The sequence below is a fragment of the Coccidioides posadasii genome, chromosome 2 (assembly GCF_018416015.2).
Source record: "Coccidioides posadasii str. Silveira chromosome 2, complete sequence".
NCBI lineage: Eukaryota > Fungi > Ascomycota > Eurotiomycetes > Onygenales > Onygenaceae > Coccidioides > Coccidioides posadasii.
Window position 1 is genome coordinate 2,592,864 of NC_089408.1, and position 15,260 is coordinate 2,608,123.

Below are 15,260 nucleotides of genomic sequence, written 5' to 3' on the forward strand. Positions count from 1 at the left end.
CGCTCTCCAATTTTACTCCTTGCCCCCTTTCACGCTGGTTGAATTTAGAGTTTAACTAATGGGCAGCGAACTTTCCGGCGTGGGGCGGGCCGGGAAAACCTAACGCCGTCAGCGCCATCCATTCAAGCCAAAACTCGAAAAGCACAATTTTAAGAGCTGTTGAGCTCTTGTTACACGCATGTCGAGCTGTTTAGCAGCGCGGTCTCTTCGATACATATGTTTCAGAGGTCAGTCAGGGATGCGGCACTCTGTCTACGATGCCAGAATTGCCTCCGACCCTTATGGCGACCCTTAACTCCCATTTCTCTCGCCCCGTCGCCAAACCGACAATTCCAGACGACCGCCTGCAGCAACGAGGAGAATGCAGATTCAGAGACAACTAAAAGCCAAGGCCCGAAATTCTCCACGCGTCGCAAGGGCCGGGGCTATCATATAGAGCAGCTTGATTCGATAACTCTTGGGAACCCTTCACATGTGCTTGTCGTTGACCAAAAGGCCAAGCGCACTAAGCAAGTGACGGAAAAGAAGGACGAAAATCCGCGATTGAACCGCCCCTCTGAAGTCTTGGAGGAGGTGGATAGAGAGCGATATAGAGTAGTTGGAGCGACTGAGGTATCGGCGAATTTCGAGTACCTCCGCTCGCTTCATAAACCTGGAGATCACCTATTTCCAGTCAACTGGGACAAGCTCCGAGACGTTCTTCAACATGGTTTCACGCAACCGCAATTGGCGCGTTATGTTAAGGAGTATGAAGCTAATGAGGAAGTCAAGACGAAGAGCAAACCCAACGGCGATATCGTACCCTCGGACAGACCAAGAACGTGGAAGTGGAAAGTTGGGACACCTCATGAAGCTCAAGAGGGCCTTTCACCAAAACTCAAGAAAACAAGATATGTGCAAGGAAAAGCTTATTTGGCCGAAAAGATCATGAGGGATTGCTGGGGGCTTTTGATCCGAAATGAAATTGGGCACGCGGATCTTCACGTACAGTCCGACTGTCTCTCTACATTTCTCTTGTCCAATTCAGTACCGCTAAGGACGGTTGCGGAAGCGCACAACGTGAAGATCGATGTCACAAAGGCCTTTAACCGGATTAGAATAATAGGCCCCGAGTCCGACGCACTCCAGGCTTACAATGCTGTGGAACAGTTGGTGGCTCGAATTCGCTCCAAAGAAGTTGATCTCCCGAAACATGGTTCCCTGTTTCCAGGCGAAGAAAATGCGGAATTCGAAGAGGCTTTCATACAGGCACTGCAAGAGGAACATGGATTGTTTTGCCGGATAAATAAAGACTCGAAAAAATTCGTCTGCTATTATTTGGATGAAAACAAATTGGATGCTGAAAAAGTATGCAAAAGCATATCTCTTGCTACATCTTTGCCTCTTGATCAGGCCAATCGTCCTTTTACATACTTCCCAAGCGATCAACCAGCGAATGTCTATTCCATGATAAACCCAGAATATATGTCCTTTCCGGATCGCAACAAAAACTGGTTTAGATGGGCCAAGCCTCTTCTCGAAAATTCCATACAAGGTGGAAGAGCAGCTAGGAGACCGCCGGCAGATATTTACAGCAAAGAGCCTACCGCTCCTCAAAGTAGGATCAGCGATTCACTCCTCGAACACCATCCCGTGCAAAGTAGCATCGAGCCTTTCACGCACGAAACCGTTACAGCCGCTGTCGGCAAGTGTCTTTTCCAGAGGGAACCCAAGTTCAAGGCTGATGAGATTACTTTCTCGGAAATTGAATCTTCATTGCCAAAGAGAACCTTCATCGCAGACGTCCCGAATACTTGGTCTTTTCTGAAAACACTTTCACCAGTTGACACTGACGCAGCGATTCATCGAATTCGTCTTTTGCCGTCTCCAAGCAATGACGTTAATTTTCCCGTATTAGAGTTAGAAATGGAAGTTCCTCAGACCAAGGAATGGCGCGGGTTCGTTGCCACTGCGGTATTTAGAAAAGCGACCGCAATTCTCAGAGAGAACCATGCCGACATGCTTTTGCCAGAAACAGCTTTGGATATTCGATTTACCAGGACCGTTCACTATGACCTTCTCGAGGGTAGTCAACTCGCCTCCGTCATTTCCGACAAACATCCTTCGCACTCATCCCTCTTACAGTGCGTAGCGAGCTTGAATTACTTGCTACCGATTTCTCGCCATCAACCTCCGATGCCTTTGTTTTGCAAGGTTTCACTCCCCAAAAAGTTGCTGGCAATGTCGGAATCGTCGTCGGGCCAGAAGGGCGAAACCGAAGGAGGTGCGGAAGGCTCGGCTCGGGATACAGAATTTATCGAAGGCGAGTACGTCTTCCCGCCTCTGCGTTCACTTACGGCTGCAAGAATTGCGAGGTTCAATTATAAAGACCTTGAGCTCAGCTTCTCCAACCCAAGAACGGGGCCTCTGTTTCCAATTCAAAACATCAATATGAGTCTGTCCGTTGGCCGGTCTGACGATGAGTTACGACCGTTAATTGCTTCTCGAGAGAATCGCGGCTCAGCGCCTCCCGCGATGGGTAGGGAATCTCTGAGGCTGCTGTTCCCGCCTTTGTACACCCGCGCATGCCAGCTGGCTTTTGAATTGAGTGCACATAGAGAGAACAACACAGATGACTCTGAATGAAGCAGACCGTTTTTGATTTGAAAAGAATTCTTTTCATGTTATCTATCTGCAGGTGAGGCGTTTATAAGCAGGTCAATATGGCAGACATATATGTGCATCTTTGGAATTCAGATAGGATGAGGTGCTGTAATTTATAAGGGCAGAAAGGGGTTCTGGAGTTGGGGAAAACACTTTATCCTGGCAAACATTAGATAGATAATAATGCGACATGATGGTTGTTTGGTCTCTATTAGGTGAAAAGTAATTTATTTCGTGGAACTACAACTGGACCATCTTTGGTGATATCCTTTCGAGACCCATCGAGAAATCCACAGCCTGCAGCCCGAGATCCACCTCCTCCCCAGACAGCCCTGCTGCCAACATCATCAAAGCCTATTGCCCATCGGAGGCCGCTACAAGTCAGTACCGAGTACTTTGTACTGCAGACATCATGAATTCTAGCTCCTATTTCCGGCTGGATAAATGATGAAAGCTACACAAAGTTTATTGTATTAAAATGAGTTGGAAGGAGACTCTGCTTCGCTGTAATTGAACTCTGTATATTTTTGCGAGCAAAGATCCTTTGTTTCTAAATCACCAGAGATTTTGACACATTTGTGGGGGAACCTGAGGCTGTCTAAACTGACGTAACGACGAGGGGCCGACCCGAAGAGAGAGAGAGACTTCCAGGCTTGGTCCAGTAACGAACTACCACACCAGTGTTATGAGACTTCAAAAGATCTGATTACAACAGTGGTCTGCTTTTTGTTGACGCTGTCTTGCCGTTCTCTGATTAAGAATTCATCTTCTAGCACTTTCTTAATTGTGTTCTGCCAACTTTCAGCTCCTTGAAAGACCATGAAGCCACTACTCCTATTAGGCTGAAAAATAAAAATTAGAGTCCAGGAAACAGATATGGAAAAGACACGGATTGCTAAGGTTTGAGCTTCGACATATATATGCACCGTCTCTCGCATATTAGCTAACTTGACATTTGGGCATTTAGGTGGAAAATGTCACCTTGTCCAGGCGCGGTGAACGGGCTAAAGGCACGCTTCATCTTACTCCCCATCATTTGATATTTTCGCATATTCCTCCTGCCCCAGAAGGATCGCAAGACGCCAATATCCCAGTAAAGCCGCGCGAATTGTGGATCACGTATCCGATTATTTGCTTCTGCACCTTTAGACCGGCAACGATATCCTCCCGCCAGCCGTCGTCGATCCGTATACGATGTCGAGATTTTACATTCGTGTGCTTCTTTTTTCCCAACGAAGCGCAAGCAAGAGATGCGTACGAGAGTATAAAGCTTTGGACGTGTAAAATTGGGCGTGTTGAGAAACTTTACGCCTTCACGTATCAACCTCCCCTGCCTGAGCGAAGCTTCAACGGCTGGGATCTTTACAATCCTCGGGAAGAATGGGCACGCCTAGGAGTTGGAAACCCGGATTCCCCGTCCGGTTGGAGGTTATCGGCTATAAATTCAGATTACAATGTGGGCACTCTTGCCACATTCGCTATTTTATTGAAGTTGGACGTGACGCTGATGGCTTTTAGTTCTCACCAACCTATCCTTGTTTATTACCTGTTCCCACGAATATATCGGATAATACCATTAATTATGCTGGTCGATATCGCTCGAGAGCTCGAATACCGGTCTTAACCTATTTACATCCCGTAAATAATTGTTCAATCACACGATCGTCACAACCGCTTGTTGGCGTCCGCAATAACCGAAGTATTCAAGACGAGAAGCTCCTCGCTGCGATCTTCTCTACCTCCAGACAAGAAAAATCTGCCAACGGGACGCCGCCTTCCCTGGAACATGAATCATCGAACTCGAGCTTAGAAGACCAATATGGTGTTCAGTCTGATTTTGACTTCTCGAACGCGGAAGAATTGGAAGATGAAGTGATATCAGCGGTGCAATCTGCTCCAAAAGAACCAAAACCACAAGTTTACGGTGCCCAGCAACACAATCTCATCGTTGATGCTCGCCCAACAGTGAACGCGTTTGCGATGCAAGCGGTCGGCCTGGGCTCAGAAAATATGGATAATTATAAATTCGCTACAAAAGTTTATTTGGGTATAGACAATATTCATGTCATGCGAGATTCACTTAATAGGGTTATTGATGCCCTGAAAGACTCCGATGTGACATCCTTGGGGCCCAATCGTGACCAGCTCGCGCGCAGCGGATGGTTAAAACATATTACGGGCCTCCTAGACGGTGCTGCGCTAATCGCAAGACAGGTTGGACTGCAGCACTCCCACGTCTTGATACATTGCTCAGATGGATGGGATAGGACAAGCCAGCTTAGTGCGCTCAGCCAATTATGTCTCGACCCTTACTACAGGACACTCGAAGGCTTCATGGTACTTGTTGAGAAAGATTGGCTTTCTTTTGGCCATATGTTCCGCCATAGGTCGGGGCATCTGAATAGCGAAAAGTGGTTTCAAGTTGAGAATGATCGAATTGGTGGTGACGTGAGGGGCGGATTTGGTGACGCCGGTGCTGCGGGAAAAGCAATTGAAAACGCCTTCTTGAGTGCCAAGGGGTTCTTCAACAGGGACAACGTTAGCCGGGATTCATTAGGGGATTCTGACGGAGAAATCGTCCCCTTGGAATCCGACAGTGATCCTAGGAGAACCATCCCACGTTCAAAATCTCCGGCCAACGACGTTGAAATTACCAAAGTTAAGGAGACGAGCCCTGTCTTCCATCAATTTCTCGATGCCACCTACCAGCTACTCTACCAACATCCGACCCGATTCCAGTTCAACGAGCGTTTCCTCAGGAGGCTTCTTTATCATCTCTACGCTTGCCAGTATGGCTCATTTCTTTACAATAGTGAAAAGGAACGTGTGAACTCCAAGGCAAAAGAGATGACGCGGAGTGTATGGGATTACTTCCTCGCGAGAAGGGAGCAGTTCTTGAATCCCAACTATGATCCTAATATTGACGACAACCAGAGAGGCAAGGAGAGATTATTGTTTCCCCGAACTAACGAGGTGAGGTGGTGGAGCGAGGCATTTGGCCGACAAGATGCTGAAATGAATGTACCACATGCGCGGACCACTAGTGTTCGGGGCGACAGAGCCATGTCCAGTGGAATTCGAACGCCAGTCTTGACCGGCGTGGAAACGGCTGATCAGGCGATTGGTAGTGGAGCCTTGAGTAAGCCTTCTTTGAGCCCTGCGCCGTCATCGGGACTTGCCGCATTAGCTGCGGAGCTCTCTGGATTGGGCTTTCGAGCAGGAAGAGACGGGACACCTGGAACAGGGACTCCCTCAGTTCAACCAAAAGAAATGGAGGTAGAGATGCAATAATAGCGAATTTTATTGTTTCCACTGCCATGTTGCGGGTAACGATGAGGTAGACTACGATGGGTTATTTAAAAATCAGCGACGGCTTTCAGTGTTTTGGAATTGGGCCAGCATTCGGGACGGGGAGTTGGACTTTGTTGGGGGACTTGGTTTCATTGGTTGGCGTTGTGCTCTCTGGTGAAGATAGCTACACGAGGATTCTCTAGGGACTAGAGATGGTAGTTGCAAATATATCATGAATCCGAAATTTATTGTACCCAAATCCCCCGTAATTACCACCATCGCGAGAAGATGGATGGCCCTGAATCCCATGGACTTGATGCCAGCCGAAAGCGGTTTAGCGCTATAGCTGGCAACGAAAGAAAACCCTAAACCCTAATTTCCCAGCTTGTCGACCCCACTAAAATTGGTATCCGAAATCAACCTCCAATCTTTTGGACCGACTGCCCAGAAATCCGAAGCTCTCTCACCAGCACTCGACAGACGACTTTATCGTTCCCCCGGCGGATTTCTCGACAATCGGGTCAGCATAATCAGCAAATATGGCTGCTATTCAGGGAACGATTTCCAAGCGCCGCAAGTTCGTGGCTGACGGTGTGTTCTATGCCGAATTGAACGAGTTCTTCCAGCGCGAGCTGGCTGAGGAGGGATACTCCGGTGTCGAAGTCAGAGTTACTCCCACCGTAACCGATATCAGTACGTGATTTTCTTATTTTTGGGCTGTTTCTTAGGGCCAATCGCAAATTCTCCTGCGGAGGAGCTATTTTCAGAGAACTTCGGGACAGGGATAGGATATGGCATTATCGTGGGACATTGGATAAAGATCAAGATAACTGACTTGTTTCGCTATTTTGACAGTCATCCGCGCTACCCATACCCAGGAAGTTTTGGGTGAGCAAGGTCGCCGCATCCGTGAACTCACCTCCCTCATCCAGAAGCGCTTCAAGTTCCCCGAAAACTCCGTCTCCCTTTATGCCGCCAAGGTCCAGAACCGTGGTCTCTCTGCCGTTGCTCAGTGCGAAAGTTTGCGATACAAGTTGCTCAACGGTTTGGCCGTCCGAAGAGCCTGCTATGGTGTCCTCAGATTCATCATGGAGAGCGGTGCCAAGGGTTGCGAGGTCGTTGTTTCTGGAAAACTGAGAGCTGCTCGTGCCAAGAGCATGAAGTTCACCGTACGTTTGGGCCCGCCGTTCTTGTTTATTTAAGGGGGACTCTTTCCGTCGATTATCGCTTTCGCATTGCGACGTATATTGGGAACAGTCCATGGTAAATTACATTGGTGGCTAACAAGGGGTTTCTTTATAGGATGGTTTCATGATCCACTCCGGTCAACCCGCCAAAGACTTCATTGACAGCGCCACCCGCCACGTTCTCCTCCGTCAAGGTGTGCTCGGTATCAAGGTCAAGATCATGCGCGGTAGCGACCCAGAGGGCAAGTCCGGTCCTCAGAAATCTCTCCCAGACTCCGTCACCATCATCGAGCCCAAGGAGGAGCAGCCTGTCCTCCAACCCATGAGCCAGGACTACGGTGCTAAGGCCGCTGCTGCCCAGCAGGCTGCTGAGCAACAGCGATTGGCCGAGCAGGAAGGTCAAGAAGGCGCAGAAGCTGCCGCTGTCCCCCAGGAGTGAAATTAATTAGCTGTTTTTTTCCTCCTTTCTTCTAGTCCCATCTTTTTCATCCCCACATTTCTTCTACTGTCCTAGGAATGTTAAAATGGGCATCATGAATATGCAACAATTTTCTACGTTTTCTGCTGAATGGACGGAAACTTGGCGATTAGGAGTGTAGTTTAAACACAAAAGAGATTACTTCTACCCAAGGAAGCGTTCAGACTGCTGGTGAATGACTGAAAGTCCGATTACTTTACTGAGAGCTTTCCTGATCCAAGGAAACAATACATCATGAGCAAGCGTCAGGAATAATGCAATGTTCTATTTTTCTCATCATCGCATTCAGTTCATAAAACCCAAGAGCGCTAGCTAACGATCTATTCTTTTCACGTTCCATAAAACTATCCATCAACACAAAAAATCGAATACGTCTATGTCTTACAAAAAGACCTCGATATTCATTTCAAGCGTGCTCACAGGATATTTCAACTCGAACTTTTCAAGGACAGTAGGGTGCAAAATGCCGAACGTACCGATGACATGTTCTTTGCCTCCAATACAGACGTGTATTGATGCAGCGTGTCCTGGGAAGTAGGTAGGGTCTAGGTACAGCGTTAGCAAATCGTAACAGATAACCAGAAAGAGTGAGACTCCAACCTTCTAGTTCTTCAATCCAATATCGCGAACCGCTGACGTCCGGGTTATCAAGTCCCTCTTCGCCGACAATAAATGCACTCTTCAACATGGCCATCACCCTGTCGAGCAAACCATGGACAACCTCAAAGCCACTAGTCCTTCCGTACCAAGCAGCAGCGAAATGTCTCTCGTTTCGACTCTTGCGTTCAAGTGTCATATCTTTGAAGGCCACATCGCTTACTTCAAAGATTCTCATTGGCACGGTGTGGCTTTTATTCTCGCGGATGGTTTTTAAAAGTCCCGGAAGAAGGCTGGTCCGAACCACCTGGAACTCCACGGTCTTGGGGTTTGCAAGCTTCACTGCAGTATTGCCATCATCCTTGCGATTTAACCACGCGAAATTCTCGTCATGGGAGCAAAGAATTAACGGCATGACTTCGGACCATCCTGCCATGGCAGCCTCGGTCCGAATGATATCTGTCAGTTTGTTTACAGGCAGGGGTTGGGCAATCGTTCCGGATTTGCTAGGGAATGATCTTGGCAACTCGTTGAAACCATAGGCTATAGCGACATCCTCCATAATGTCCGCTTCATGGAGCACATCTGCACGAGTAATGGGTACTTCGACGTCGATGAGGTCTGCTGATGATTTGGAATGTTTCGCGATATATGCCATTTTCTTTAGGAGGTCGCAGATCTCTTGTGCAGAGAGATTTAGACCACAGCACTGGTTAATGTATGAAATGCTCGCTTGAGTTAAACGTGGTTTAATGTTGGGAACTTGACGAGTTTCATTGTTGTGCTCGGATACAACCTGGATAGGTTCGATCCTAAAGCGCCAGTGTTAAGAGGCAGACCAAGGGCGACACCGGAAAGCAGACTCACGTGAACGGCTCTGACGTATATTGGGAGAACATTGCAACCATGATGTTATTCACAACTTCAACCTTGGTCTTATCTGTAGCGGTGATCTCCATGAAGACATTCCGTGTGTCCAAGGTAATTTTGGAGTGGTCGCCGTTGATAATTGGAGGCAGCGAACATACTGTTCTATTTGAATCATAGATAATCGGATATACAGGGGAGTCGCGGATAATATGGAGGAATTTGCCCAAGTGTTTATCTTTCTATAGCAGCTTTAGAAAATGTTAATCAAGTAGGGTTTGACGAAAGCTTGCCTCATAAAAGTTCATCAACTCCTCCCCATTCATGGATGTCTTTTGGTTCAAGGGCACAAAGTTTATGTCCTTCGGGGGAAGAGCTTCGTAGCTGAAGGGCCCCTGCAGCTTGTCAAGATCATGGGTACCAATGGACACCAACGTCCGCTGCCGCGCAAGGTTCTGGTGCAGTTTGTCCTGTAGAGCAATGAAAGAGTCATAGCGGGCTTTGTCGAAGTGGATATTCCGCAACACCGCTCCCGAGATATACGGCCGAATATTCGCAGTCTATTCCAGTTCTCTCAGCGAATATCCTTGTGCAATAACGTGATCACTGCTCACTTCTTTCTTTACTACAATTGTCTGCAGCGCACCGTTCGGTGGTGTCACGAGCCGGTAGTTAGGTAATACGGTCTTGCCTCGGAAAATATTTAGCATCAAAGCGATGCCTTCAAAGCATAGGAGGTCATAGCTATAAAAAAGAATTAGCTATTAGGAGGCCGGAAATAAGGTAGAGCTTGACGGACCGGTTCGCGGGGATGTCAAGTTTTAGCTGAGGGGGTTCTTGGACTCCATTGACAATTGGCCGCTCAGAGTTCGAGGTCTATCACGCTTCAGCAACGGATAAATGCGAGCAAAGGGTCACGGGAGGGCACAGTATACATCTTCGTCCAATTCAAGACCTATTTCATAGCGTATTAGCGGCTGAGCTCCCGGCTGCGGGGCACACGATCGGGCTCACCAAATTCGAAGCACAGCTCGTCGAACTGCTCTGTCGTATACCTAGGCCAAGCAAAAAGAGAAGATATTAGAGAAAACAGGCTGCAGAGCAATAATGGCAATTGGCTATGTCTCACTCTTGACCTAGCGCCTTGAACAAAGCGGCTTTATCCACGGATATAGTGGGCATGTTGGCGGGGTTGGGCGCTGACGGAGGAAGGTCGTCGATGCGACAAGAGGAACACAGGGGCCGGCACCGCGGGACAAAGGGCTTTCAGCTTGGGTTGACTGTGAAGCTTGTCGACGGGACGAGTCCGGCCAAAACGTGCTGGACGGGGAGGGCGAAAGGAGCAGAGACGGCCGTCGAGTCACAAAACGAAAGACAGTAGCGATGTTTGTCCGGCGAGCAAACATCACCGCCACATGTTCGTGCCCCACCAGCCACAGCAGGCCACCGCCAGAAAGTCGCTGGTGCCCGCCGAAAGCTTCATTCACTCACTCACTAAGCAAGGCCTGGGACCGCCTGCTCGCTCCGTTAACCATCTGCCTCTCTTCGTCGTCACCACCACAACCAAAACCGCCCCCCCCCCTAAAAAAAAAAGCCAACAGCCACTCGATGCCCCCAGTCTTTGTTTCTCACCAGCTTGCCTTCTGATTCCTCAGCTTTGTCTTTGCTCCAACTACAAACCTCTTGGAATTGTGGTCTCTTGAGGTACGTTCATTGTCACTGGCACGCTTGATCTTGACCAGTTTCGTGCCTTGGGAACCCCACGAGACTCTCCTGCGAATCCTTGTCCAAAACACTTTCGGTCCCACGCCCGCGACTTGAAGCTACACGAACTGACCGATTGTCCTCAGAACAGGCCGAATATACTTGTTCGGAAAAGCCTCCATGACTTCTCTGTTTTAATTCGCCTTCTGACTCCCTGTATTTACATCCGAACAGGGCGCTAACTTCTTCGTTTCTCATTCACCCCTTACATCCGCCCTTCCTGCATTAATTCCTTCCTTCCCCCCCGCGTATTCATCGTGGCGTCAGAACACCCATTAATCATGGAAGGCCAAGCCGAAAACGACGAACTCTACCCTATCGCAGTGTTGATCGACGAGCTCAAGGTACCTGGCGTCCATCGGCCCGTTCCCCGCACTCCGGACGATGGTGTGATATTGACTCCTTATCTCATCTAGCATGATGATGTTTTGCTCCGCTTAAATGCTATCCACAGACTCTCGACGATTGCTTTGGCTCTCGGTCCGGAAAGGACTCGCGACGAGCTGATTCCCTTCCTTGACGGTGCGTCATTCCCCGCGAAACCGTCGACGAACCCAAAAACAAAAAAAACCAAACCAAAGCCAATGAGCGTATTCTAACGTATTTGTTTGACAGAATCCATAGAGGATGAGGATGAAGTCTTGACTGCCCTCAGCGAAGAATTAGGTGGGTTTGTCGAATATGTCGGCGGTCCGGAGTACGCGCACGTTCTCCTCTCTCCTCTCGAAAACTTGGCTGCGATTGAAGAACCACTGGTTCGGGAAAAGGTGCGGAATTACAAGTTTCTACAAAGGCTTATTCACTCAACAAAGCACGAAGATGGAAATCTGACGAGCTTCTCTGTCTAGGCCGTAGAGTCCCTGAACAAGATATGCGAGCAGTTGTCGCCAAGGCAGATCGAAGAGCACTTTATACCCCTGACCGTCCGCCTTTCAAAAGTAGACTGGTTTACTTCCAAGATATCTGCTACCGGCCTTTACTGCGCCCCGTATAAGTCCGCCTCCCCCGCGCATCAGCAAGCCATGCGTCAACAATTCGGACAGCTGGTTCATGATGATACGCCGATGGTTCGACGTCAAGCGGCCAACAATCTTGCCAAGTTCGTGAAGGAGATGCAAACACCAGTTATTATAGAAGAAATGATTCCTCTTTTTCAATATCTTGCCAACGACGACCAGGATAGCGTCCGGTTGCTTACTGTCGAAATTCTGATCTCAATTGCTGAGGAGATCCCCAAGGAACAGCAGTCAAGTCACGGCGTTCTCCTTACATCGCTTCGGAGTTTGTTTGAGGATAAAAGCTGGAGAGTAAGATATATGGTCGCTGACAGATTCGAGAAGGTAATTCGAGTCCCTATTGCGTAATATATACCATATAGCTAACAGTCCTCGTAGATTGCGAAAGCTGTCGATGATCAAGTTGTGAATCGTGATTTAGTCCCAGCATTTGTTAAGCTCCTAAAAGATACAGAAGCCGAAGTTCGAACAGCAATAGCAGGGCAAATTCCTGGTATACACCCTCAACACGAGAAATATGTGCGATATGCGATGTCTAACTTGTCCTTAGGTTTTTGCTCTCTGCTTGATCGTGAGACACTTTTAAATGAGATCATGACAAGCATAGAAGACCTTGTCTCCGACCAGTCTCAGCATGTTCGTGCAGCATTGGGTACGCAGATCAGTGGATTAGCTCCAATCCTCGGCAAGGAAGAGTATGCCTCCATTTTTCTGCCTCAAATTTTCATTCCCATATGTCTAACCCACCGGATAGGACTATCTCTCATTTGCTTCCTATGTTTTTGCAAATGCTAAAGGATGATTTCCCTGACGTCCGACTCCACATCATATCAAAATTGGAGTTAGTTAACAAAGGTAATTCACTCCCAGGTGCCAAAACAATTGAATATTGTAATTAATGGGTGGGCGATAGTCATTGGTATTGAATTGCTTTCTCAATCCCTTCTGCCTGCAATCGTTCAGTTGGCTGAGGACAAACAATGGCGTGTGCGTTTGGCGATTATCGAATACATTCCCTTGCTGGCCAGCCAGCTTGGCGTTAAATTTTTCGATGAACAACTTAACAGTCTCTGCCTTGGCTGGCTCGGTGACTCTGTGTTCTCGATTCGAGAAGCTGCAACTCAGAACCTCAAAAAACTGACAGAGCTCTTCGGAGTTGACTGGGCAAATGAATCGATCATCCCTAAGGTTGTTGCTATGGGTCAGCATCCGAATTATTTGTACCGAATGACGACCTGTTTTGCCATTAGTGTAAGTGAAAGAAGATTCTGGACTCTGCTTTGTACCTCGCTAACCTATTGTCCAGACCCTTGCGCCAGTCATCACTCTCAAAATGATTGAAGGCTCAATCCTGCCAATCTTGGACCGACTCTCCAAAGACGATATTCCAAATATCAGGTTTAACGTAGCAAAGTCGTATGCAGTGCTAATCGACATTCTCCAGCGACTACCGGAAGAGGGCACTATTAGCGAACTCGAAAAATCCGATCAGGCAAAAAGCCCGTCTCCACGAAATCAATCCATCATTCAGCATCAGATCCTTCCCCATCTCGAACAACTTAAGCAGGATGAGGACGTAGATGTGCGATACTTTGCCACTACAGCAGCAGGGAATTACGGAGAAGCCATGCAAACGTCTCCATGATCACTTGCTCCTTTATTTCCTTTTTTTTCTCATTGGTAGATCCTGGTCTTGGAAATCGATCCTATCGGAGAGAGATCGGGCCCATCATTTAGACACAGGTGTGACCTTGTCAGATTAGAGACGTAACTATTTGCATAGGCAGCTCTTCATCTCTATATTGGCCCTGGACCCTCATGCTTTCAAAACAGCCGTCTGTAGGGAGCGCTGTGGGGATAGTGAATCTGCACATAATTAGCTGCGTTGCCGTCTTCGAGCTGGCGAATGCGAACCGGATTGCTTAATAATAAAAACTTGGGCCAAAGGCGTGGAATTTTTTTTAAAGTCCCTATCCATCATAATTACATTATTCCTACTTAAAAAGGTGCAAGTCGAGGCGCACAATTCTTTCTTTTGAGCAAGTGTAACCCTCATACCTTTCATTTTGCATTTTTTCTGTCCTTTTCCTTTTCGGTGCGATATCGCCTGAGTTCGCAGTTCAGGGTGCGCTGTGTAAATCTATCACAAAACTTGCCTGACTAGACGAGCGACAAGGTTGCCCCAGCTCCAGATACCCAGATTTTGTTGCTTGATTGTCTGGCATACTTTCTATTCGCAGGGCTGGCAGGAGATTAGAGGAGACGAAAGAAAAAAGAGAAGGAGAAAAGGGGGGGTGGGGAGAAATGCAATCTTCTTTCTGGCCATATCGGTTTGTTTCCCTCTCGCAGTCTCAAAGCCAGGAACGGCGGGAGATCCTCGATCACCGTGGCATCATTGCTCAAGTTTCTGCGTTGATCGTGCTGGTGGGTGTAAGTCTGTATAGACACGCGGTGTTGGGGAGCACTTCGGGTACCTCTCGCGGGAAGAAAGGGGAGAAAGCTTGGCTTGATCGTCCTCCTTTCAAAGGATGGAGGGAGACAAGGAGGCAGTGTCTGCTTACGATCGTATGGGCGGTTTGGCTTGTGGGATTGTCTTCATGGCGGACTGGTGATGGTAGGTTTGATTGTTTATGGATCTTGTGTTGTTTTTCGCGGTCATTTGGATGGTTCTCATGCCATCCATATAATTTCCCTATTATTCATGGGATTGTCTCATGGCGACACTGCGGATGAACATTGAGTCATCAATAACCTCTGCAGAAAGAAACTACCCTGATGATATGAAATCAGTATTTAACCAATATCCTAATGGGTTTCATTAGACTATCTTCACCTCACTAAGTCCCTCGCACACACCACCATGGCCACGGTTCCCCTACAAATAATCCTCTCACCTAAGCTTTCAACTCGCACCAATCCTCTACTTCGCCTCTTGGGACTCCCGCAATCCATCCTGACCCCCTACCACCGACTCTACGGCCGTATTGTGTTGTTTCCACTCCTAACCTCCCATGCCTTACTCTATACGGCCTTCTTCATTCTTCAGTCGCTGTTTTCCAAACGTATCAATGATGCAGATGTGCAATGGGGTGTGACTGGGATTTTTCTGGCTTGGATCATTTGGTCTATGAGTTCTGGAGGGAAGAGCCTCACAAAACGGCAGTTTTATGTTGGCCATGTGGTGATGGTTATGGGTTTGTTCGCCGTGGCGTATTTTCATGTTATATATGTGAGGAGGTATGTTCTTGAGGCGGTGGGCATTTACGTGCTGGATGTGAGTTGGTATGCGATTGGAAAAGCTTGGAGTGGAAGCAAAGGTTACTGAAGAAAAGGTGGAATAATACTGGCTTTGTCTTTTTAATAAAAAAAAGGTCAACTAGACAGAGAGTACCCAAGATGTGAAAATAGAAAACACGT

The 15,260-nt window shown here is 47.9% G+C and overlaps 6 protein-coding genes across 6 annotated transcripts; 4 read left to right on the plus strand and 2 right to left on the minus strand.

The window, feature by feature from the left end:
• The first annotated feature begins 176 nt into the window (after positions 1 to 176).
• Positions 177 to 2,843, plus strand: D8B26_003371 (uncharacterized protein). Its single transcript, XM_003068371.2, has one exon. The coding sequence runs from the start codon at positions 217 to 219 to the stop codon at positions 2,623 to 2,625; it is 2,409 nt and encodes an 802-aa protein (XP_003068417.2). The 5' UTR covers positions 177 to 216; the 3' UTR covers positions 2,626 to 2,843.
• A 377-nt stretch (positions 2,844 to 3,220) lies between these two features.
• Positions 3,221 to 6,177, plus strand: D8B26_003372 (uncharacterized protein). Its single transcript, XM_003068370.2, has 3 exons — positions 3,221 to 3,543; positions 3,611 to 4,099; positions 4,162 to 6,177. Exons 1-3 carry the CDS (start codon positions 3,520 to 3,522, stop codon positions 5,932 to 5,934), a joined length of 2,286 nt encoding a protein of 761 aa, XP_003068416.2. The 5' UTR covers positions 3,221 to 3,519; the 3' UTR covers positions 5,935 to 6,177.
• A 192-nt stretch (positions 6,178 to 6,369) lies between these two features.
• RPS3 (40S ribosomal protein uS3) lies at positions 6,370 to 7,560 on the plus strand (the record flags this gene model as incomplete). Its single annotated transcript, XM_003068369.2, has 3 exons — positions 6,370 to 6,627; positions 6,790 to 7,103; positions 7,237 to 7,560. The coding sequence occupies exons 1-3, from the start codon at positions 6,474 to 6,476 to the stop codon at positions 7,558 to 7,560; spliced, it is 792 nt and encodes a 263-aa protein (XP_003068415.1). The 5' UTR covers positions 6,370 to 6,473.
• Positions 7,561 to 7,980: 420 nt separating this feature from the next.
• On the minus strand, positions 7,981 to 9,155 carry FRS1_1 (phenylalanine--tRNA ligase subunit beta; the record flags this gene model as incomplete). Its single annotated transcript, XM_066124123.1, has 3 exons — positions 7,981 to 8,144; positions 8,200 to 9,008; positions 9,064 to 9,155. The coding sequence occupies 3 exons, from the start codon at positions 9,153 to 9,155 to the stop codon at positions 7,981 to 7,983; spliced, it is 1,065 nt and encodes a 354-aa protein (XP_065980200.1).
• A 171-nt stretch (positions 9,156 to 9,326) lies between these two features.
• FRS1_2 (phenylalanine--tRNA ligase subunit beta) lies at positions 9,327 to 10,245 on the minus strand (the record flags this gene model as incomplete). Its single annotated transcript, XM_003068368.2, has 6 exons — positions 9,327 to 9,623; positions 9,678 to 9,807; positions 9,863 to 9,939; positions 9,999 to 10,018; positions 10,078 to 10,118; positions 10,193 to 10,245. 6 exons carry the CDS (start codon positions 10,243 to 10,245, stop codon positions 9,327 to 9,329), a joined length of 618 nt encoding a protein of 205 aa, XP_003068414.2.
• A 391-nt stretch (positions 10,246 to 10,636) lies between these two features.
• On the plus strand, positions 10,637 to 13,815 carry D8B26_003376 (uncharacterized protein). Its single transcript, XM_003068367.2, has 10 exons — positions 10,637 to 10,767; positions 10,914 to 11,171; positions 11,244 to 11,349; positions 11,443 to 11,594; positions 11,676 to 12,167; positions 12,222 to 12,336; positions 12,394 to 12,538; positions 12,598 to 12,698; positions 12,757 to 13,094; positions 13,150 to 13,815. Exons 2-10 carry the CDS (start codon positions 11,109 to 11,111, stop codon positions 13,486 to 13,488), a joined length of 1,851 nt encoding a protein of 616 aa, XP_003068413.1. The 5' UTR covers positions 10,637 to 10,767; positions 10,914 to 11,108; the 3' UTR covers positions 13,489 to 13,815.
• The last annotated feature ends 1,445 nt before the right edge of the window (positions 13,816 to 15,260 follow it).